The sequence below is a fragment of the Beta vulgaris genome, chromosome 4, assembly GCF_026745355.1.
Source record: "Beta vulgaris subsp. vulgaris cultivar EL10 chromosome 4, EL10.2, whole genome shotgun sequence".
NCBI classification, from domain to species: domain Eukaryota; kingdom Viridiplantae; phylum Streptophyta; class Magnoliopsida; order Caryophyllales; family Amaranthaceae; genus Beta; species Beta vulgaris.
The window spans coordinates 51,131,954-51,157,409 of NC_079205.1; the positions used below are offsets into that span (position 1 = coordinate 51,131,954).

Genomic DNA, 25,456 nt, shown 5'->3' on the forward strand with positions numbered 1-25,456 from the left:
ATATCTTGGTGCAAAACCAAGTTCAAAGTTGAATCATAAATGGATATGTTTCACACAAAATCCTCTTTGTACAATTGATTTTGGAAGATGATAACTAATGAACATATAGTACACCTTTAAAAGTGAATCAAATATCAAAATTTAGCAAAAATAATATTTCAGAAATATAGTAGTTTCATGGACAATCTCTCTTCACAAAAACTCATCTTTCTCGTAATATCAGTGTGATCTATTATTTATAACAGAGGCCCAGAGAGGTATCAATTACAGGCTTCTTAGAATGCAATACACTGTTCTAGCCTCTCACTTCAAGAAACACAAGCTTTTTTTCTATATTTTTGCAATAATGGTATGATAATGTTCAAGTTCAGAAGAACATATCAACAACAGAAAATTCACTTGGTGCGAAGGTTGCGTATCTTAAAATGGTGTGCCATGCATTGCCTACGTATATGCCAAATTTCAGAACCATAAAGCAAGTACAAGTCAGATATTCTGTACCAAGTCTTCATCATTAATTGCATCTTCAATAACGTTGATGCAAGAGCCAACAGACATCCCCATAGACATGGCATCAGCAAGTTTTGCTCGAGCTTCTTCATGACGGCGTAAAAGGAGGATAGTATTTAAGACTGCCCATCTCAGCTGTGAATCCGCTTTCTTCTGTGTGAATCCCAAGCTTTTGAGCAATCCATCCAACTGAACGAGTGAAAAACAGTTTCAAAATTAGGAAGATAACATCGTATGACCAATTGTACATTTGCACAGTACAAAAATTAAAATCTCAGTTTAATGTAGTTTTACAGGATTTGATCTTTATTTTCCTCAAAAATAGATCCAACGAAATCATTCCGTGCATTCATAATGATAAATGGATATGATGATTTAGGCCTTGTTTGGTTGTATATAGGAAGTCATACTTCCTAGGAAGTTGTTTTTCCCATGTATTTGAAATTCCTTAGAAGTGTAAAATTGTGTTTGGTTGATAATGGGAAGTTCTACTTACCTAGGGGGACCTAGGTAAGTAACTTCCTCCATTTTGGAGGAAGTAGAACTTCCTAGGAAGTGCAAATTCCCATGATTTTGCCAACCAAACAACTTCATATATTTCTACTTCCTAGGAATTTGCACTTCCCATGATTTGTTTTGTCAACCAAACAAGGCCTTAATTGTAGAAAATGACTATCTAAATGAGTTGGTTGAACCTTGTTAATATCATCTAAACCTCCTTCTGCATATCCATATAATAGATACTCTGTCGCTACACCAGCCAATGCTACACATGAGAATCTGTTCAGCATCTAATCAACAAAAAATATTGTCATTAGTAGCTCCTGTTAGTTTTACTTTTTTGAAGGAAGGTAAAAGGTTTACCCAAAATTTATGAGGGAGCCTCACAAGTCATAAAGTTGCATCAGGGGAGAGAACATACCGTAGCTGACACTTTTCCCGCATTAGTCTGCATATTAGTCATTAAATGAATCAAAATTTCAATACTACATCAAAAGATCTTTAAGGAAAAAAGCCCTTTGCTTACAAGCAAAGAAGAATATAATAAAGAGGTGGCCACTGGACAGGTCCCCGCAGGCTACCCGATGCTGGTAGATGGATCAGGTCAGAGTGTAGCGAGCCATGACCGACCCACAAAGCAACCAGGTTTGTCCAAGTGGGGCCAATTTTGTCATTATCTTTTTAAAATTTCTGTTGTTGAGCTGGGAGTTTCACCTACCACCCAACCACTAGAGCAACCCGTTCAAGTCAGGCCATGACTGGTCCTGACCAGTCGACACCTCTAATAAAAGGCTTCAAACTTCTATTCTAGTTGGAAACATTGTTGAATGGTAGTTCAGAAAGAATGATAAAAGGGAGAAAACATCCTCAAGTTATAGAGAGTTTCGCATACTTCCTCAACGAACTCAAAGTCTACAAAAGTTGTTCCTGCTTGAACATTAAGAGACCCTTCTTTCTTCAAAGCTTCTGAACTTGAAAGTGTATAATCCCTTGGAAGGATGCCAATCAAGTAGGCAATAAGAAAGTGTCCAGCCTCGTGCTGCAATTGAAATTTGTTTTTCTTGTCAAATAAGGAATAAAAAGTAATATCACAGCACACGGAGCAAAAGGGACACCCTTAAAGGTTTGTCGCCCATTTACTTTGTAAAGCTTATATAGTTAAGAAGACTTGTGCATATTAGCTTCAAGCAAAGAGATAATTATCCAAGTATGCTTACTTGAATAACCCGGTTGTGATACTTTTGGCTGAAAGTATGACCAATTGTATCAAGAGCCAAGCCAGAAATGCCTCCGCCAAAGGAAACCTGTTAGAATTCACAGAAAAAAGGAAGTGACCACAATATTTACTACATATATAAAAACTATAACACCATGTCCACCACATTTAAGCAACTATTACATGTGTGACATTTTGACATAATCACATGATTGAAGAGAATAATAGGAATCATGAACAACTTGATTTGTTTTTGGCAAGATCTAATGGGAATGCACATATAGACATCAGTCTCCACAAAAGCCCCTTCAGCTTGGTAGGGATAATGAAATATTAAATCTAAGAGCTTGCACAACAACAAAACGAAATTGGGATTCTCAGAAAAGAGATTCCACTGATCTTCACTTCATAATTGCAAAAGCAGAATCAAAGTAGTTATCTATATACAGATACATAACCGTTGATTCTCTCAGAACGATCTTCCATGAGCCTCTACCTTATAAAAGCTTCATCTTACCAAAAGTAGGAGCTAAACCATCTCACCAGTTTTAGTTTCACTCTAAGTATGATAAATCTCATATTAAAACAACTGAACACATGTGCTTCCACCCCAAAACAGAACGCAAACCCAAACAAACAAAAAGCTCAAATAGAATTACCAAATTACCATATAGTATTTGAATAAATGATATAGATAATTGAATAAAGCTAGCTAGTAACAAAAAACCACGAGAATGAAACTCGTTTTCAGAAAACACTTTCATTGAACAAAAATAGAAATTAATAATTGGCAAACTGAAACACTTTAGGTGGAAAAGCATTTCTAATTTCTCAAGCTTGACAAAAAAACAGAAATTACCAAGTCCAATGTCCACAAGAACAACAATCCCAAAGAGATGTACAGGAGTTGCTGGGCAGTAAGTTCAAGGGCATTCCATGCAGCAGCACCACCCAAGACTGCAGCAATCTGCAGGTTCCTTTCAATTGAACCAAGAGTTGTGTCCACAGGAGACAAAAGAGATGCGGCTTCAATTCCATTCAGCTTCAATTCATCCAAAGTATAGAGTCTCTGAGGCACCTGCACTGCTTACACTTTCATCAGATACTGCAATGTTTGATCGATATTTCACATTTCGACTTTGAGACAAAAACCAGGTATCTGTTGGGAATTTAATTATTTTCAAAAACTACTCAATAATTTAGAGTGGTTGAAATTGTTTAAAGGTTGGGACTTAATATGATATCTAACGTTTTGAGTGAAGAGTTGGACACTGGTTACAAAAGCTCAAAACATAGATTCACAGGTTCAAATGTAAGAAAGTACCACATAGCCTCAATGACATAAATCCAGATATATGCAACCTGATGAACTAGAAGCCAAGATCCTCTAGCCAAACAGAGACTTGCATACTCCTTTTGGTTGTTCCTTCCTCCTTGTTGAAGGAACAATCAAAACCAAAGACTAGTTGCAATGTATTTGCAATATCTGAGATTACTAAGTCTATAGAACATCATATAACTAATAATCAAATAAATAAGTGAAGCCTTTGAAAAGTACATAAATCACCCACAAACTAGTGCAATACATAAAGGAAAAATGCACAAAAATATGACCATCTCTTTGAATTAATATTTCAAATGGACTAAAGACATGAATCTTCTGATACTAGTATGATAAGTGATATCACTTGGAGTTATTTTGATGATTACCACCAGCAAAGTTGGGAATAGGGAGTATAAATTATTCCAAAGTTGTGATAAATATAAGAAGATGTTTAAGATAGTGTTTGGTGGGGGTGAAAAACTCGCTTTTCCATTTTCCTATGTTTGGTCTATAAAAGGTGGAAAAGAGTTTAAATATGGTGGAAAATAGTTCTCTAATAGGGTATTTGATATGGAAAATTGATGTAGGAAAAATATTCAAATAAGTATTTCCATTTGTAATTGTTTGGTATAAGTTTTAAGTAACAAATACTGTTTTCGAATGGAAACATAATCCCCCCATTTGTTACCCTTATCAAACTAATGAAAACAAATTACGTTCCTTTCCTCAATCATAAATATCTTAATAGTTTCCATTCCATTAGGATACCAAATAACTATCAAAGGTAACAATTATTATTTCCATTTCCCCTCCTTATCCCAATCATTTCCATTCCGTTTACATTGATTATACCAAATGCCCCCTAAGAGTGAAAACATTCTCAAAAATCAAAAGAAAGAATGACACATTTTCCTCCCTAATTTTCACCTTACTCCCAAGTCCCATCCATCTTTCCCTCTTCCATTTCTAAATCTTTATTATCTCTCCAACCAAAATGTTTTTCACGGAAAATCATCTTCGATTGAAAATATTTTCCGTCCTACCATCTGAAAGCCGGAGCCTAAATTTTCAGATATTCATGTTTCCAAGAATCCTATTCAGCATATCATAGATTGAAACCAAATTGTATACTGAGGTTATGTTGAAGCACATATATATATAACCAAATTGTATACTGAGGTTATGTTGAAGCACATATATATATAACAATTCATCTCCTATAAATTTTATAGTACAATGCTACCATACATACTACCATTTCTTCATTATTTCAAAGCTTAATTGAAAAATACTATCAATTAATTGCAGTCTAATTCATCATCATCATTAAGAATAATACTACCACAGACCCATATGAATAAAATCCAAAATTGTGTCAAAGCTCAAATTTTTGGTTAAGTAAGCAAAAGCAATTACAACCAAGCATACTATAAAAAACAGGCATGATCATATTATTAAATATAAGTTCAAAGAATCATATAGTAGTAAATTGAAAGTAAATCATAATAATCTGCACAATTTGCACATTCCCATGTCTTGAGGGTGGGAGTTGGGAATATGAACCTGGCGGGCAGCACCGAAGCAGCGGAGCCCACCGGGCTGGGCTTGGGCTTGCTTGACAAGAGAGACGGCGGCCCTTTCATCGCCTCTTGCTAATTCCTTATCCAGCTTCTCCAAAATGAGCTTTTTCACTCCTCCCCTGGTTTCTGAGGTAGGACCACATGTTATTGTGAAGCTTACACACGACCACATTGTCCTCAAACCCATCATTCATTCATTAGACTAGAGCATCCTCATCAAATAACTAACTAAAATATATATGCCACTTATGATCAAATGCACCAAAACTTTGGGTTTATGGTAGGGTGTGTGCGGCAACAATAGATTTAGTAATAGCTTTTAATAGTTGTATTGGTAGGTGTCAATAGTTGGTGTGTAGATGTTAGTTGTTAGTTGTTTAAGTAGCGGTATAAGATATTGATATTCGGTAAAAAAAAAAAAAAGTGTCAAAATAGTCGTTTAGAAATAATTAATTAAAAACTCAAATAAAACTTTAATATATAATTTATGCACCACTAAAGCTACCCAAAAGCTGCAAATTGTAGCTTTTCACAAACACTACTTGTAACACTAAAATCTACTTACACCACTACCTTGCCAAACACTACTATTTTTCTTAATTAGTACTTTGACCTAGTCAAGACACTAAAAGCTACTTTAAAAAACTTGTGCAGAACACGCCAATAGTATGACCAAATAGAAATTTGATCATCATGTAATCAAACTTGAAAAAGGGTCATGAGAATTTTAAGCCTATAGAATATTAACATATATTTCCTCCATATTTATTTAGTTGCTACATTTGCATAGTGACTAATTCATCAACTATTCTTGGTCCATATGTTATTTTTTATGTATAATATATAACAGAATCAGGTGAGATCTTGTTTAATTCATATTAATGCATAATTTTATGATATCAAATTTTCTATAATTATTCGTTATGTGTACTTAAAAATATCGTTGATCAAAGTAATAATACATTCGACGATGTGAAAACAAGAAGTGTAGCAAATAAAAAAAAAATCGGGTACATAATAAATTTTCAAAATTTCTTTGTTTATCCATTCGAAAACTTAAAATTATATATATGAGGAAATACATATTGAAAGGAAAAAAGCCATTAGCCATAACTTTTTAAAACTATAAATAGACACCCATTATTTTATATAATTTTGATTATTTAGTTTCCCTTTAAATGTGTTTGAGTATCATGGTCAAAAGTATGAGAGACAAATGGTGTTTTTTAAGTCACGAGTGAAGTGATTTTGTGTATTTGATCATGATTTATAAATTTCTTTTTGGAAATTTAGACGGTGACCTTTTAATTTGCAAAATTATAGATGGTTGAAATTTTATTTCTTCATTTTAAATGGCGGCCCTTAACTTTATAGAAAGTAACTTTCATAACCTTATTTTCTTATATTGTGTTGATAAACCCTTATCTAATTAATAAAAAAAGACTTTTTATAAAGAAATAAGGTTTTCTCTTTCTCCATACATTTTTAATGTAGTGGGATTTCTAATTATAATCTTCATAAATAATCGCTAAACATCTTTAGCAATCCACCTAAAATAGTGGCGACTTTGATGAAGTATAGGCTAACTATGAAGATTGGAGCTATATAGTGAAGAGACTTTTTTATAAAAAAAAGAGAAATTTCATTGTTAGAGTTTACTAGGATTGAGATTATTTGTATGAGTAAGAGTCTGTTTTCCCCAGCTTATTTTCAGTTCAGTTCAGTTCAGCTCTAGACAATACTTTTACTCTCACATATCACTATTCATTTCAGTTCAATTCGGTTCAATTCAGTTCAATTGTTTTATGCCGAAAAGAACAGGCCCTAAGTTGTTATTGATGTTTCATTGTTAGAGTTTATTTAGACTTTAATAAGAGTATTCTGGTAATTTTAAAGGTTGGAGGTATCAACCCAGATGTAAGCTGGTGTGAAATCCCAGTAAACTTGGCACCAAACTAATTTGGTACCGAGTTAGCATTTTGGTACCAACGTAAAAAATTATGACACCAATTCGATTGTAATTTGATACCAAACTAATCTGCTTTGATATCTCCAATCCATAAAATTACCAAAATATCCTTGTTGGAATCTTCTTGTATTGTAGATCCTCAAAATTGAAAATCAATAAGTGTTAACTATATAGTCTTGGGGCTGCGCCCATTAATAATTTCTACAATTTAATAATGCATTTTGAAGCGTGATTATAAATATATGTCATAAATCATGTTGATGATAAAACCATTCACATTGTAGGGCTTGCCCTTACTTTTTCTCTCCATTCCTCTTTCCGATCCTTCGACCTCTCTTTCCTCCACCTTATCTATGTGGACTTCATCCTTACTTAGTCTCTTATTAAGATTAAGTGCATTATATTATTTTTTTGACAGATATATAATTAGGTATATAACAACTTGTGGCCTTATCAAACTATATTTTTGTTGTTTGGCTTGGTTATGTCCTAAATCGAACCTAACCAAACCACGGACACCACTATAAGGTATCATTTTAGTTTAATTTACATAAATAATGAGGGTGAAACTATTGGGTCAGACCGTCTGACCCAATAGGTTCCGTCGGACGGGATGCTCCTCGGTTACTTCAATGGCCCGCAGTACTGCAGACTTCATGTGTTCCACCGACACCGGAGGATCCACGGCAGTGCCTAACCCGATCGATGACTGAACTACTACCATTAGCATTAGCATTAACAATACCACGACCAATTGATGGTGAAGATTTATCGAAAGGATCTTCAACCAGGGGTGTAACGGGACTCAAAGTTAAAGATGGGAAATCTAGTAAACTAGGGGAAAGAATGTCTGGTTGATGACGAGGTGATTATAATACAGAAAAACCATTGTTGTTATTATTATGTGCTGCTGCTGCTGCTAATGGACTAATTAAGTTTTTGATGCTGTTTCTTCTTTCGTAGAGTTTGAAACCTTGTTTTTTGGGGGTTGTTTTTATTGGGGGAATTACAAAGGTTTTTGGAAGATTGTTTTCATGGTGGTGCTGAAACCAACCACCCTCCTCATCGTCGCCATCGTCCTCATCCTCCTCTTCACTGCTACTCTCAGTAGGTCAACTTGGATTAGTGTTCTTTTTGGTGAAAAGATTCCATGTGATTTCAGATGCTCTAATTTTGGTTCCGGGATACTTTCATTTAGAGGTAAGTTACTTTCAGTTAGACCTAAGTTACTTTCAGTTAGACCTAACTTACTTTCAGTTAGACCTAATTTACTTTCAGTTAGACCTAAGTTACTTTCAGTTAGACCTAAGTTACTTTCAGTTAGACCTAAGTTACTTTCATTTAGAGGTAACTTACTTTCATTTAGACTAACTGAAAAAAATTAAGACTAACTGAAAACAAATTAAGACTAATTGAAAAAAATGAAGACTAACTGAAAAAAAATTAAGACTAATTGAAAAAAAATTTAAGCCTAACTAAAAAAAAATTGGAACCACCTGAAAGTCGTCCGACCAAAGATTATGGTCGGACGAGTCCGACACAATACGTTCTCATAATGAGGAGTGAGTGCTTTTCCTTACTTGGTAGTATTCTATGATCTATTGCGTACATTTCAAATAAGAGATTATAGACAAAAGGTCAAAATTTGACTGACTTAATTAGAGGATAATAATACAATATCAAGTTTCGTAAGAAAGTGATTCTTTCTCTTATCTTGCACATGGGTTTAGAGCCATCATTTTTTTCATTCTAATAAAGTCGAACCAGGGCCATGCACATCATGCATTTGATGCACAAATCTTCACAACAACACTCCTACTTCTTTAGCTCCCTCAACAACTCAATGAAACATTGCTCAATGATGTAGCCTGTCATAGGATCATTGCAATAAAGGTCGTGGTGGCCATGGTATAATTTACAACAACAAAATAGCTCAAGGACTCTCATTAACCAAGTCCAAATACACCCCAATGTCACAGGTACAACATTTGATAATTCGATTACGCGTCATCTAATAATACAGTTGTTTCCTATCATCTCATGTTACCAATCGTGTATTTGCAGGCAATCCATCACTAGAAAAGATGGTTCGATCCACGATTCCATTTATGGTTTTGTCAAATTCATTTTCACACCAGTCATTCTACAACCTTTTGTGCTTCTCGATACAATCAATCATTTACTCTCAATCTTACCGAGTTTCCCGACGCATGAAAATTATGAATCGTTTTAGTATCTAGATTCAAAATCTAATTCTCATATAACTCATAACAAAAACAACTTTATTTACCATATCTGCTTACTCTAACCTGATTCAGTTAACATTATCAGTAATCAAATATCTTTCTATTCAACATTACAAATAATCGAAATTCCCCTTATCTTCCCCCGCTCTTTCACCTCAACAAAAGCATGGCCAACAGTCCTTTTCCTTTAAGAAGAGTCCTTAGTCCTTACTCCTTGCTCCCTACCCTTAGAGGGGTCGGCAACTTACCAAATAAAAAGACAAATAACCAAAAGCCATTTCATCAGCAAACTTGTACACACTCAATTGAATTCATTTTACACTTATTTGGTCCCACACTCAACTCAAGCAACTTCTTCCGGACCTCAGATTTTAATCTCCCCCTTCAAAGCACCGTTCTCTCTCTCTAGTTTCTTCTTCAATCGCGTAGAATTTCAATTCGCCCCACTTGCGCGTTAGCCGTGGTCTATGCGTTGTCACTATCTTACGCCTCACATTTTTATCCTGCACATCCTCTCCTCTACTTCTTCTTCCCTGTCCTTGTCTTCTCTGTTTTGTTGCAGAACTCTCTTTTTTCTTTCTCTTAAGTATCTTTTTACATTTGCAGCTACTTCACAACTGGTTATTATTCTGCACTTTCTCTCTCCTCCTTTTTTTTAATTTTTAGTTTTATAATATTACTTCAAAACAAAATTAGAAAAATAGTTTCTGGGTTTTGCTGCATCTTTAAATTTCTGTCCTTTTCACGCGTTTTTTTTTGGGGGGTTAGATTTATTTATGATTGTTTTTCTGATGTTATCTGAGTTGGGTTTTTGGAGATTTTAGCTGTTTTTTATTTGAGCTCTCCACTCAAGATTCTTCCTAATCTATGGCTGGAAATAATGAAGTTAATGTTAACGAGTCAAAGGTAATTATTTTATTTGATTTATTTTTGTTTTTCATATTAGTTTTGTGGTTATAATTTTGTTAATTGTTCAATTTTTGTTGATATATGCTTTGATTGTTCAATTTTTGGGTCTGAATTTAGAGTGTTGTTCTTGATTTGGGATTTTGGATGGATTTTTTTAGGGATAAAGTTGTAGTTTTTGTTTTTGTTAGGTTGAGCATCACTAGTTGTTATTTGGCCAGGCAAATTTTGTTTTTAGCATCTTTTGTGTTTGATTTGTTTCTATATTTGTTAGTTTGGTAACATTTTTAGCTTGTGGGTTGTTAGGTTTATGTCTTCTCTATTGAATTAGGCTCTTTTTGTTGGTGGGTTCAGTTCAACAGTTCAACTAATAGGGCTTTAATTCTGAAATTTACTTTGTATTTATTGTTAGTAATTTCAGCAATTATGTGTTTTGACTTTTCATTCTTTAAATCTGTTTGGGTAAGTGGGTTATGGCTTTGTGGAAAGACTGTAGATGATTATACACATTTTTGTATGTTTTGTGTGTGGGGTGTTTTTTAGAGCCTTATTATGATAGATTCATAGCTTAGAAGTGCAGGAAAGTTGATCTTTTGTTCAATGTTTTGTTGATTTATAGAGGGTTGTACCACTGAATACATGGATCCTGATCTCGAATTTCAAGTTGGCTTACAATCTGCTTCGACGTCCTGATGGTACTTTTAACCGTCACCTGGCTGAATTCCTTGATCGTAAAGTTCCTGCTAATGCAAACCCAGTTAATGGTGTTCTTTCATTCGATGTTATTGTTGATCGTCGTACTAGCCTCCTTTGTAGGATATATCGGCCAGCCATAGCTGAAGAAGATGAAGAAGAAGAGCTAGAAGAAGCTGGGGAATCCAGGACGATCATGGACCTTGAGAAGCCTGTTGAGTCTGATGTTGTTGTTCCTGTGATAATTTTTTTTCATGGGGGAAGCTTTGCTCATTCTTCTGCCAATAGTGCTATCTATGACACACTTTGTCGTCGTTTAGTTCAGGTTTGTAAGGCTGTGGTGGTTTCTGTAAACTATCGACGTGCTCCTGAAAACCGTTACCCCTGTGCCTATGATGACGGATGGACAGTTCTTGAGTGGGTAAATTCAAGGAATTGGCTCCAAAGTAAGGATGCAAAAGTACATATATACTTATCCGGAGATAGCTCAGGTGGTAATATAGCTTACCATGTTGCTTTACGAGCAGTCGATTCTGATATTGAAGTTTTGGGAAATATTCTTCTCAATCCTATGTTTGGTGGGGAAGAGAGGACTAAATCAGAAAAGAATTTAGATGGGAAATATTTTGTGACTTTGCAGGACCGTGATTGGTATTGGAGAGCATTTCTTCCTCAAGGAGAAAATCGGGACCATCCAGCATGTAATCCATTTGGTCCCCGTGGTCAGAGCCTTGAAGGATTGAAGTTTCCTAAATCTCTTGTTGTGGTAGCGGGTTTGGATCTTATTCAAGATTGGCAATTAGCATATGTAGAAGGGCTGAAGAAAGCAGGTCACAATGTGAAGCTTCTATATTTGGAGGAGGCAACAATTGGATTCTACTTGCTACCAAATAACAGTCACTTCTACACTGTCATGGATGAAATCCGAAACTTTATGGGTCTGATTGCATAGCTAATTCGATCAGGAAAAGAAAGGTTGATAATATGTCACTTTGGGGTAACTCGCTCACCACTGTGTGCAACCTATCATATGACTTGTGAGTAGTGCTAATTATTCTCTTTGATGTCTGTTTAATATGTATGGTTAGCTGACCTTTCGTCCGGTTGCAAATCAGGTTAAACTTAGTTTTAAAGTAGTGTTTGATAGTCACAGAATTACCTAAACTGGGTAGTTTCTATTATGTATGAAGTTGTCAGTAGTTATAGTAGTAGGGTCTTAGAGAGTTCCGGGCAATTCGGAGCAATTGCTGCTGGTTGTTTCTTTTGCTTGTGGCCGAAATGGAAGATAAGTACACCATTAGGCAGGCTATGATGCGATGCTCTACTGATTGGAGTGTGCGACTATCGCTAATATTAGTATAGCACTAATTAGAGGACATGGGCAACATGTTTCTCCATAGATACTGTAAAACCTGTATGTGTATACATATAGTTCTCTCTTCAATATATTGAGTGTAAAAGTGTGCTAATATTATCCTTTTTTCACTATCTAATCAGTCTATCTTTCTGTCTTTTGCCCTTTTTGTTTTCTTCATGGTATTTTCCTACTTTTCTTGTGACGTTTTCAATAGAAGATCTAGATGCATGGATCATTTTTATTGTATGGTTGAATGGAGAATCTTGCAAACTAGCCTTTGTGGTTGTAATTCATTGCAAGTAGAACTTTGCATCCCTTTGAAAGTTGCATTTTCCGAATATCGGTGATATAAAGAGTACCTGTTCATGTTCTTATTGGATCAATAATTGTGTAGGGTACAATCTCTTTCCGTACGTGTATGACCTTCTCAATTCTCATCTTGCATTGCAATCTTTACAATGGTTACATCAATTGTTAAAAGTGTAAAAGAGTAAAGTTGGATCCTTACACTTCTTGGATCAAAAGCTCTAGCACTCTAGCACACACTACCAGAAAGTTGATATTTAATCGCTCACAAGTTTACAATACGTATATGGTGCACTCAGGTTTATGTTGTATGTCGATTCTTGACTATAGATTCATTAATCGACTCCTTTTATTCTTTATTGAATTTTCATTTAAATCAAGTAACAAACTTATGTCTAAATTATTTTTCATCATCCCAATATAATCATTCTTACCTATAAAGGCTATAATATTGTACAATAGTTGAAAGTAATAGTACACTTTACTAGCTTGTGTGTAACAACATTAGATTTTCAAATAAGATTCATATCGATGAGCATTAATTGGTAAGTCATTAATGAATCTAAACTCGTAGCTTATCGACAAACACTTCATGTATCTGCATGGGGTTATAATATACTACCTCCGTTCTTTTTTAGTTGCAACGTTTGACAAATTGCACTATTCATGTTCTCTTATTTGACCACATTTATTGATTTATATGTTAAACAAAATATAGTCATGTAGGGTCTTGTTTGATTCGTTTCGATGTAAGCTTTTATAATATCAAATATTTATAAATTTTACTTACATACAATTAGAGATAAAACGATTTGAAATTATACATTGGCAAGCGTGAAAGTCAAAACGTTGCAACTAAATAAAAACAGAGGTAGTATTACTAAATTCATAAGCTAATTTTCATGAACTTTGATTAATTGGTTAACTGACAAAACCTTAAAGTGTGCACCACCATGCTTGGCAATTTGGGAGTGTTATTCAGTTCGTCCCAAATATATCGTACAACATTTCCGTCTTTCAAAAACAAAGAAAAATGTGTGGTTATACACATCTAGACAACCTAATTCACCCCGTCACATCTAAAGTGTGATTACATTTCTACAATAATATAATCTTTTTTAAAATGTTCTTAAAAGTTTAATTGACATGATTGGAAGATGGGCAATTTATTCCTTTTTTAAAGCATCAATATCTGTTATTTTTCTTGAGTTTTCTTAGTTCCTCCTAATCAATTTGATGTGATTAACATTTGTCACACTCACTCTTCCTATTCCCAGTCAGGGATGAAGGTACATAATAGTGTGGTCTAAGAAAGCTACTATCAAATTTACAACAAGTGCTTTACTTATGATTGATTTTGTGGATAAAAGTGGGGTTTCTCCTCTTTGGAAGCTATAAAAGCAAGTTGCCAAACAAGAAACATGATTGATTTTAGTTGGAGATTTTTTTTTTTGACTAGACATATAGTTGTGGAACTTTATTTATGCCTTATAACATTTATTTCCATCATTACTAGTGGTTGAAACCTTGGATTTATTCATAAGACACCTCTTTTTTCTAATTGAAACCAGCTATTATATTTCCGTACTATTATTTCTTCCTTTTGTCAAATTGCATAATAACAAAACAACACAGACAATATTATCCAAAGTTTATGCATTCTTGTAACAACTAACAAGTATTATTTCATTGCAAGTTCACTTTTTTCACCAAAAACTTAGAAACTGTAAAAACAAAATTAAACCCAACCTAATCTTCCGAGTATGAAAGACAGACAACCTAGTTTTTAACTATCAACTAACTTTGTCATTGTTTTTCTCTATTTTGCACCCATCAACGAACTCTAGATGCATAAGCATAAGAAACAACAGCAGCTAAAATTGTTGTTGCAGAAGAAACTATAGTCCAGAAACTTTTCTTCTTCTTAACATCCATCAAACTACATTGCAAATTCGCCATCTCTTGTTGCATCTCCCCTACCTTCTCTTCCTTCTTCCTAAACACCACCCTCATTGATTCCAACTCAGCCAATATCGGTCCCATTTCTCCATGCTCATTCGCCTTCATAATCCCTTCATCTCCACTCGATTTCTCGTTCTCCATCAACGGTTGCAGGATCGAGTTTCGTAACATAGAAAGAGCCATCTCAAACATCTCTGTTTTTGCCTTGCTACTCATCTCTAGCTCGTCGATTTTCCCCTTAGCAGCCACAAGATCTTTCTCAACCAATTCTTTCTCTTGCACCAGTTTGTTGTACTTGTTCTGAATCCCATTGAAGTCTTTACTTGCTTTAGTTGCTTCCTCCATTTCCTTGGAGATTTTCGATACCTTCGCTTGTAACATCTCCCAATGCTTCTTCTCTTCATCCAAACTCTTCTTAAATTCATCTCTTTCAGTAGTAACTTTCTCCAATGCTTTCTTGTGATCATCAATTTCAGAGACTAATTTCTTCATTTGTTCAACATAACCCTTGTTTGATTTCTCCATAGATGAAGCTTTTCCTCCAACTTCAGTCAATCGCTTCCGCAACATCGAAATTTCTTCCTGTTGTCTCAATTTCACCTCCTCCAATCTATCATTCTGTACAAGAGCATCTTCATGATCTTGTCCTACACTCTTCAATTCATCCTTTATCTCATCAAAACTCGCTAACATAATCGATTGATCAGCCATCAACCTCTTAATCTCTTTCTCCTTCTCATTCTTCTCCTCCATTAAACAACTCATTTCATCATTTAACACACTCAATTTCTCAAGTGCTTCAGCACTACTCCTATCCTTTTCAAAATAATGTCCCCTCAATTTCTCTAATTCACCACTAACCCTCAAATGAACACGATTCAATTCACTCAAGTCCTTCTCTAACTCAACAATCTTCCCATTCTTCTTATTCACCTCCCTAAGCAATTCCTCATTCGACTTCGAAACCGCCTTCTTTTCACCATTCAATCCCTCACACTTCTTCCCCATTACACTCAATTCATTCTTCAACAATCCAACTTCCTCCTCCTTTTCTTTCAATGAATCAACAGAATCTTTATACATCGACTTCAATTCCTCCAATTCATCTTCCGCATTTATCGCCTTCAATTCGGCTTCCCTGAGTTTCTTCCTTAACTTGTTAACCTCCTCATCGAAAACCTCCAACTCATTCTTCAACTGGTTCCTCTGTAAAACCACTTCTTTAACCATATCTTTCTCTTTCTTAATCTCACCCCTTAGTTCTTTCTCCATTTTCTTCATCGTTCCAATCTCAAAATCACCATCAATCTTTGCTTTCTCCATCTCATCTCTCTCCTTCACAACTTCCCTCATTTCTTTCTCCATTTCCTCCAACTTCTTCTCAGCTTCTTCTTTCTCTCTCCTTAAACCCTCCTTCGCCACCTCAGCGTCTTCCTTGAACTGGGTCAACTCGGAACGCAGCTCGTTCAACTCGGACTCCATTGATTTCTTGATTTCCATCAACGCGCTAATCTCTGCACGCTTCTGAACGGTTTTTTGGACAAGCCTTATGTTAAGGTTCTTTAACTGTGTGACCGTTTCTTTATCAGTATCAAGTGAATCTTGTTGTTGTTGTTGTTCCGCCATTGGAGGAGGAGGTTGAGTGTTGTTGAGTTGTTCTTCCTCCATATTTGTGGGGTTTTCTGGGTTTTGTTTTGGTGGGTCGGATGATTTTTGCTTCTTTTTGGCCATATTCAGTGTTAGTGGAGAAGTGAATATTGAGATTCTGAGGTTTTGTGAAATTCTAGGGTTTTTGAACGGCTGAAAATGAGAGAAGATAAAATGCGAATAATTTGTAAATGCAGACGCAGTAAAATGTGAGAGAGAAGGGTTTTTATGGAGGAGGAGAAGGAGGTTTTTTTTTTTTTTTTTTTTTAAATTTAAGGGGAAAATGTAAGGACAGATTTTAAGGGTTTTTTCTTTTAAAATTGCGTCATTTGAAATTCAAATGTTGATGCAAATTTCGAGGACGGTTGAGTTTCTTGGGTTGTTAGTGGTGTTGCAGAGAAAGAGAGAAATAACGGAAAAAGAAGGGTTTACGTGGTGCCACGTGCTGGTTCTTGATTTGCAATTATTTTCTTTTTCGTTTTCCCTCATGATTTTGGTAATTAATTACTCCCTCCGTCCCATAATATAGTGCTTCATTTCCATTTTGGGTGTCCCAAAATATAGTGCTTGGTTCTATATTTAATTCCATAATTTTTGTGATTTGCCTAGAAAAATCGTGCCATCATTATTGTTTGCTTCTTGAAAATAGTTTTTTTGCTTTGTTTATTCAACCCAAGGGTGCATTTAATGCTCTTTCACCAATTATTCTTCATTCTCTCTCCTAAATCACCTTTTTCCACACAATATTTATTTTAATGATAAAAAGTTTTTACTTTCCTCTTAGATTCTATTTACCTTAATTCCCGTGAAAAAATGGAATCAAGCACTATATTATGGGACGGAGGGAGTATTTTACATGAATTTGTGAGTAAAATCGAATTAACTTTAGATATCTAGGATCTATTCACCTCACCTAATAAAATCAATTTCGTCAATTTTAATTAGTTTTTTTTATAGAGAAGAGTCATAAAAGAATTTTTTTTTTCAACTTTCTCAAAAGATTGAGTCATAAACTTCGCGGTAGTGTAAAAAATAGAAATTAGTTGTCCAACATAAATTTCCTGGTAATGATATAAGAATATTTATTGTTTTTCTAATGATTTGTATGGATCCCTATTCCCTGAATGGACTTGAAAGCACGGGTAGTAGAAAGTGGTAGTATATTGTATACTTGTATTTTGATTTTTTATACTTCTCATATTTCCTAATCGACCTGAATAATCGATTATTATAGTGGCGGATTCAACATGGGCTCAGTGGGTTCAACTGAACCCACGTGAAACCGGGACAAAAACAGGAAAACTGGGCAAAACAAAATATTTTATATCTTTGTAATACAACGTATTATATCAGTGAAAGGAAGCGTAACTCAGCAGTAAAACATTTATTCTTCCGCTCAAGGGTCGCAGGTTTGATATCGGCTGCTATGTTTTGTCTTCTCTAGCTCTCTTCTTTTGTCCTCCCTTTAGGCTTATGTTAGTTATATCCGTGTTCTTTATATATGTTCTATCTTCTCTAGCTCTCTTTTTTTGTCCTCCCTTTAGGTTTATGTTAGTTATATCCTTGATCTTTCACTCTTTCTTTTCTTTTTTTTATCCTCCATTTATCTTTTAAGGTCTTTTTTTTTTCTTTTTTTATCTATAAGACTATGTTCAGTTCACCTTATTTTTGCTTATTTCAGATTTAATCAGATCTAATCAGAAAAAATAAGTTCAGATCAGATCATGCTTATATTTAATAATCATTATTACTATTAAATATCATTCATTACATATTAGTAAAAATTATAATAATTAAATATTAATAAAGTACTCATTGAGACGAATCAAACAAGACCCCACATGACTATATTTTTTCTTATATATTGAGAAAAATCTAAAAGATAAGATCTTGTAAATCAGATAAGATCATATCATATCAGAAAAAATAAGTTCAGATCAAATCAGATAAGTTCAGATTAGAAAATTTCAAGTGAACTAAACATAGCCTAAATCTCTTCCTCTCACCAAGTACAAATATATTAAAAGGTAATGAAATTGGTTAATTTTCATTATCTTTTTGTCTACAACATGTTTGTGCTAGTTAGTTGTTAAAGTTTCATATTGTTAAAAAAATGATAATTTTATATATATAGTTTATATACAGTTTTATATTCAAGTTTTACATTGACATGCGTGAAAAGTGAAAGTGTGTAGACTAAGGGCCTGTTCTCTTCGGCATAAAACAACTGAACTGAACTGATTGGAGCCGAACAAAACTGAACTGAATAGAATTGAATAGAATTGAATCAAATTTAATTGAATTAAATTAAATCAAATTAAATTGAATGTAATAAATATATAAATAATATTTAAACAATAATAATATGAATATTAAATAATAATTATAATGATAAATAATAATGAATAATAATGATCATAATGAATAATAATAATAATAATAATAATTATAATAGTATTTTGGATATTTTTAAATGATAGTTATAAAAAAATAATATTAATAATCATAAATTAATAATAATAATAATTAATGATAATAACAATTAATAATTATTATTTTATATTATTTGTATCTATACTAATATATTAAAAGGCGTGCGTAAACCAGGAACGGTGCCGGCCACGTGGCGCTCTCCCTAGGGAGTTTTAGATCATGTAATCTATGTACAATAAAAAAAATTAGAAATTGCATAGTATAGGTTTTGATCCCGTGACCTCAAGTTCATGTACTAAAGTTTTAACCACTAGGTTTTGATCCCGTGACCTCAAGTTCATGTACTACTACTACTACTACTACTACTACTACTACTACTACTACTACTACTACTACTACTACTACTACTACTACTACTACTACTACTACTACTACTACTACTACTACTACTACTACTACTACTACTACTATACTACTACTACTACTACTACTACTACTACTACTACTACTACTACTACTACTACTACTACTACTACTACTACTACTACTACTACTACTACTACTACTACTACTACTACTACTACTACTACTACTTACTACTACTATATACTACTACTACTACTACTACTACTACTACTACTACTACTACTACTACTATACTACTACTACTACTACTACTACTTACTACTACTACTACTACTACTACTACTACTACTACTACTACTACTACTACTACTACTACTACTACTACTACTACTACTTCCACCCCACTACTACTACTACTACTACTACTACTACTACTACTACTACTACTACTACTATACTACTACTACTACTACTACTACTACTACTACTACTACTATACTATACTACTACTACTACTACTACTACTACTACTACTACTACTACTACTACTACTACTACTACTACTATACTACTACTACTACTACTACTACTACTACTACTACTACTACTACTACTACTACTACTACTACTACTACTACTACTACTACTACTACTACTACTATACTACTACTACACTACTACTACTACTACTTCTACTACTACTACTATTACTACTACTACTACTACTATACTACTACTACTACTACTACTACTACTACTACTACTACTACTACTACTACTACTATACTACACTACTACTACTACTACTACTACTACTACTACTACTACTACTACTTCCACCCCACTACTACTACTACTTCCACCCTACTACTACTACTACTACTACTACTACTACTACTACTACTACTACTACTACTACTACTACTACTACTACTCCACTACTACTACTACTACTACTACTACTACTATACTACTACTACTATACTACTACTACTACTACTACTACTACTACTACTACTACTATACTACTCTACTACTACTACTACTACTACTACTACTACTACTACTACTACTACTACTACTACTACTACTACTACTACTACTACTACTACTACTACTACTACTACTACTACTACTACTACTACTACTACTACTAAGAGTAATTAGTCATTTTGGTAACACGCAACACCAATAGCAACGGTTTGAGTTTGAGACACAGTAATTTTTGAGTTTTTTTTTTCAGATCTAGGTTTGAGTTTGAGTTTTGTTTAGTTTTCATTTTCGTTTTTGTTCCTTTTTTTTTTTTCATTTTCTGTCATTTTGAATTTGTGTGCTTGTAATTTTTGAGTTTAATTTTCATTTGTGTTTGAGTATTATGTAATTCTGTCATTCTGAATTTGTGTGTTTGATTTTTTTTTTTTCATTTTCGTTCCTTTTTTTTTTTAAATTTTTTGTTCCGTTTTTTTCCATTTTGGTTCATTTTTTCATTTTCGTTATTTTTTTTCGTTTCCGTTCCTTTTTTTCATTTTCGTTATTTATAAATTTCGACTATTAAAAAATGTCAAAAAAAAAATATTTTTTTTTATTATTTTATGGGTCGAAAGGGCTGCGGCTGAAGCCCAAAAACGCAGCCCTTTGTACAAAGAAGGGCTACGTTTTAGACACAAAACCGCAGCCCTTCCACTGCGGTTGAGTCCCAAAAACGCAGCCCTTCCATATTGGAAGAGCTGCGGTTTTGTGCCTAAAACATAGCCCTTCTTTGTACAAAGGGCTGCGTTTTTGGGCCTCAACCGCAACCCTTCATTGTGAAGGGTTGCGGTTTAAAAACGCAGCTCTTCACTTTTAGTGAAGGGTTGCTATAGAAAGGGCTGCTGGCCAAAAACATAGCCCTTAGGGCTGTTTTAATCGCAACCCTTCTGTTTTTTTCCACTAGTGACCTTATGCTAAAAAGTAAAAATTGTCTCTGAAAATGAGTAAAAAGATAAAATGAGCAAAAAGTTTTTAAAATGAGTAAAAACATAAAATGAGCAAAAATTTGTAAAATGAACAAAAATTTGTAAAATGAGTAAAACTTTCTTAAAATGAGCAAAAAAACATAAAATGAACAAAATTTGTAAAATGAGCTAATTTTTGAACCTACTTGATAAAACGGTAAACCAAGTTAATTTTTGATTCAATTTTTACCCGAGATTTGGACTCCGCCTAGCCAACGGACCTTGCATCAGCCAGCAGGCCCCTCCCCAGCCACCAGACCCTCACCCACTCTCTCTCCTCGTTGCCGCTTCTCTCATCCTTGTGTCTCTCTCCTCGAATTACGTGTATATGTTGTGGTGGTTGTACGATCTCTCTCTTCGAGCGATGGTTGTGTGTGGTGGTGGTGGTCGTCGTCAACAATGGTGGTGCCAGGAAAGCTCGGAGAGAGGAAAGCAGAGGGGATAAAAAGATACGAAGGGAGAGGAGAGGGGAGAGGAGTGACGGGGTCATGGGGCGAATAGGAGAAGAGGGGAAGGGTTGACTACATGCGAAGGGTTGGGAGTTTGCAGGGAACCGATTAAGAGGGTGGGGGTGAGTTTTGGGTTGGGGCAGGTGGTAACTGGGGTACTAGCGGGGTTTAGATTTTTTAGCGGGCTGGGGTGGGAGTGGGGCAGGGCTAGGTGTGGCAGTAGGCAGCAGCAAACTGGGGTAGTAAGGGGGTTTAGTTTTTGCAGCGGGCTAGGGTGGGAGCTGGGGTATGACAGCAGGCAGGAGAGATGAAAGATATGAACAGGGAAGGGAGGCTGGTAAAAATCGGATTAATGCCATACCTAACTTGTTGTTACCGGTCATTATGTTCCTAGGATCAAAAAGTCAATTTAGTAAGCAAATGTAGGATTATTCCAGAATAATCCAAAGGTGGGATTATTTTTGGCAGATCGAGCTAGCAAAGGTGGGATTATTCCTGTCTAATTTTCCAATCTTCAATTACTTTTAACAGCATGAACCTACTTTTTCAGTCATAATAAGAATCAAATCGGTTGTTTCTTGATTTATTTTATGAGTATATATATAGGAAAATCAAGTTACCGTTTGTTTTTTAAATTGTTATTTATTTTGTTTCCCTAATTAACTCTGGGTATGGTTCTCTTTTAATCACAGGAGATTTTGTTGCCCAAAGAGTCTCCGTTGTTGTTGAGTCTGGTTGTCTTAGTGGTTACTATGGTATATGGAATCTATATTGTTCTTGTTATAGAAGACGTGAGAGAGAAACAAATAATGAATGTAAAACAATGAAAAACAGACAACAAATTTACGTGGTTCACCAATTTTGGCTACGTCCACATGCAAAGAGAAATAATATTTTATTATATGAGGAAAACCAGATTACAGAGAGAATTAAACTAAATTATTCGAAATCTAAAAAAAATAGGTAAAATAACCTATTTATACTATGCGGCTAATACTGCATTTTTCGCATAAATTGGATACCCGCCAGATTGGGTCGGGTGACATCCGCCTGATCGGGCAGTATTAACCCATAATTGTTGCGGGCCCGATCGGACGTAACTCGCCCGATCGTAATTCGGTGATTAAGCCCGATCGGGCAGCTCCCAAAACAGTTGTTCCCAAAACCGTCACGGGCCCGATCGAGCGGTACTCCACAATCATATTTTTGACGCATTTTGACGAACACTTTAAAGGCACAACTCTTACAAATCTGCACCTTGACTTAAATCCTCTCACAATAAACTAGAAAAACAGATGCATTGATCATAATTCCCAGAATCTCCCTACAAACAGATTTGTCCCAAAAGACAACCAGAAGAGATTGGTCCCTAAGGACCCCAGATTTACCCTACAAGGGCAACTAACAATCACGAACGTTGAGTAAGTTCAAACAATGTTGAAACTTACTATGCAAAATCGGCTTGATGAACATATCAACAGGATTATCAGTAGTTCCTACCTTCTTCACCTTAATTTTTGTCTCACTCCTCAGAAAATGATACCTAACATCAATATGTTTAGTCCTCTCATGATGGACTTGATCCTTGGCCAAGCATATCGCACTCAAGCTGTCACAATACACAGTTGCCTGATCATGATGTAGACCCAATTCACTGATTAGCCCCTTTAACCAGATTCCTTCCTTAGCTGCTTTTGTCAAAGCCATATACTCTGCCTCAGTAGTAGACATAGTCACTGTAGGCTGCAAAGTCGCTTTCCAACTCACAAAAGAACCTACTAACAACACTGACTGCATGTGCAAGATCTGACCTAGTTTTAACCATAGCATACATCAACCTCCCTGGCCTACAGCACAACATATGGAACCCGACTCATGTACTCCTTATCCTTAGCAGACTTAGGTGCAAATGCAACGTGCAAATGACTGTTTGAGGCACTTGGAGTATCTATAGGTTTTGCTTTTGACATGCCAAACCTTGACAATATCTTCTCAATATAGCCTTTTCGTGACAAGAAAAACTTCTTCTGATCTTTCTCCCTACGAATCTCCATACCTAGTATCTTCCTTATTGCACCCAAGTCCTTCATCTGAAATTCAACACTAAGAAGTTCCTTCAACCTCTGAACATCCGACTTGGTCCCAGCAGCTATCAACATATCATCTACATATAACACTAAGTAAATGAATGATCCATCTGTCAGCTTGTTGTGATACACAAAACAATCGTATGGACTCATGTTGTAGCTTAGTTTCATCATATAGCTATCAAATTTCTTGTACCACTGCCTTGGAGACTACTTTATCCCATATAAGGGCTTCTTCAACTTGCAAACACAATTTTCCTTCCCCGAAACCTGGAACCCATCTAGTCGAGCCATGTATATCTCCTCCTCTAACTCTCCATGTACAAAAGTAGTTTTCACATCTAGCTGCTCAAGCTCAAAATCCTAATGTGCAACTATTGCTAATAGCACCCTGATGGAAGTATGTCTGATTACAGGTGAAAAAAATCTCATTGTAGTCTACACCCTCCCTTTGTGTGAACCCTCTTGCAACCAGTCGAGCCTTATACTTGACCCCCTCTGCAGATTTTTTCCCCTCCTTTTTCTTAAAAACCCATTTACAAGTAACAATTTTTCTCCCTGGAGGCTTAGGCACAAGTTCTCAAGTTTAATTCTTATGAAGTGATTCCATCTCATCCCCCATTGCATCAAGCCAATGGATAGACTCCGTACACATAACTGCTTCCCTGTATGTGGATGGTTCGTAGACATCAACCTCCTCAATAACCTGTAGTGCATAATCCACCATATCTTCAATGCCATACCTGTTTGGATGTTTCCCAAAAATTGTCCTTATAGGACACTCCTGAGCCAGGTTAGGCATCTCTTCACTTGGCATTGAAGATGGTGGTTCTTTAGAAATAATGTCTTCATAATCATCACTCTCTTCATGAGTGACTTGCTGCTCCACTTGTTTATCAACACTACCATTATTCGACACAACAATGGGCTTCACAATAGGGTTAAACATAGAGTTTTCATCAAAGACAACATTGCTACTAAGTATAACCCTACTCTCAGACGGAGACCAAATTCTATAACCCTTTACTCCATCCCATAACCCACAAACACTCCCTTTTTAGTCCTTGGTTCCAACTTACCTTCATTTACATGATAGTAAATATTACAACCAAAAATCGGCATATCTAAGTAATCTGCAGGCTTACTTGACCACATCTCATATGGGGTTTTGAGATTGATCCCAGAGTGAGGTCCACGATTGATCAGATAACATGTTGTACTGACAGTTTCTCTCCAAAACCTTCTAGTCATACCAACATTAGAGAGCATGCACCGAGCTCTCTCCAGAAGTGTCTGATTCATTCGTTCTGCTACACCATTCTGCTATGGTGTATTTCTGATAGTATGATTCCTAGCAATCCCTTCATTCTTACAGAACTCTTCGAACTCAGACAAACAAAATTTCAGACCATTATCAGTTCGTAGCCCTTTGATCTTCTTTCTAGTTTGATTTTCCACCAATGCCTTTCATTGTTTGAAATTCTTGAAAGTTTCACCTTTTAACTTAATGACAATTAACCAAGTCATTCTTGAAATATCATCTATGAAAGAAACAAAGTACCTATGACCTCCCAAAGACTCCACATGTGAAGGACCCCAACAATCGGAGTGGATATAATCCAAAGTACCTTTTGTTCTATGAATGTCCTTAGGAAACTTGCTACGATGTAGTTTTCCAAAAACACATACAGTGCTCACAAAACTCCAAGTTTGTGACCCTATGGTCACCTAGAAGATCAGCCTTGGAGAGGATTTGCATCCCTCTATCACTCATATGCCCAAGTCTCATGTGTCATAGCTTGGTCATATCCTCCTTGTGAATTTCAGACGATGCAACAATAGCTGAATCTGAGAGAGTAGAACCTTACAAAACATGAAAGGTACCATAATTGACCCCCTACAATACATCC

General features: G+C 35.2%; 3 protein-coding genes across 3 annotated transcripts; 1 reads left to right on the forward strand and 2 right to left on the reverse strand.

Annotated features, from left to right (window-relative positions):
* Positions 1 to 95: 95 nt before the first annotated feature.
* Positions 96 to 5,385, reverse strand: LOC104891035 (uncharacterized). Its single transcript, XM_010676676.3, has 7 exons — positions 5,115 to 5,385; positions 3,087 to 3,305; positions 2,229 to 2,315; positions 1,904 to 2,050; positions 1,433 to 1,459; positions 1,206 to 1,301; positions 96 to 699 (listed from the first exon to the last, which is right to left on the reverse strand). The coding sequence occupies exons 1-7, from the start codon at positions 5,319 to 5,321 to the stop codon at positions 487 to 489; spliced, it is 996 nt and encodes a 331-aa protein (XP_010674978.2). The 5' UTR covers positions 5,322 to 5,385; the 3' UTR covers positions 96 to 486.
* A 4,218-nt stretch (positions 5,386 to 9,603) lies between these two features.
* LOC104891036 (gibberellin receptor GID1C) lies at positions 9,604 to 12,438 on the forward strand. Its single transcript, XM_010676677.4, has 2 exons — positions 9,604 to 10,252; positions 10,872 to 12,438. Exons 1-2 carry the CDS (start codon positions 10,214 to 10,216, stop codon positions 11,895 to 11,897), a joined length of 1,065 nt encoding a protein of 354 aa, XP_010674979.2. The 5' UTR covers positions 9,604 to 10,213; the 3' UTR covers positions 11,898 to 12,438.
* A 1,829-nt stretch (positions 12,439 to 14,267) lies between these two features.
* LOC104891037 (uncharacterized) lies at positions 14,268 to 16,617 on the reverse strand. Its single transcript, XM_010676679.4, has one exon. It carries the CDS (start codon positions 16,299 to 16,301, stop codon positions 14,442 to 14,444), a length of 1,860 nt encoding a protein of 619 aa, XP_010674981.2. The 5' UTR covers positions 16,302 to 16,617; the 3' UTR covers positions 14,268 to 14,441.
* Positions 16,618 to 25,456: the final 8,839 nt, after the last annotated feature.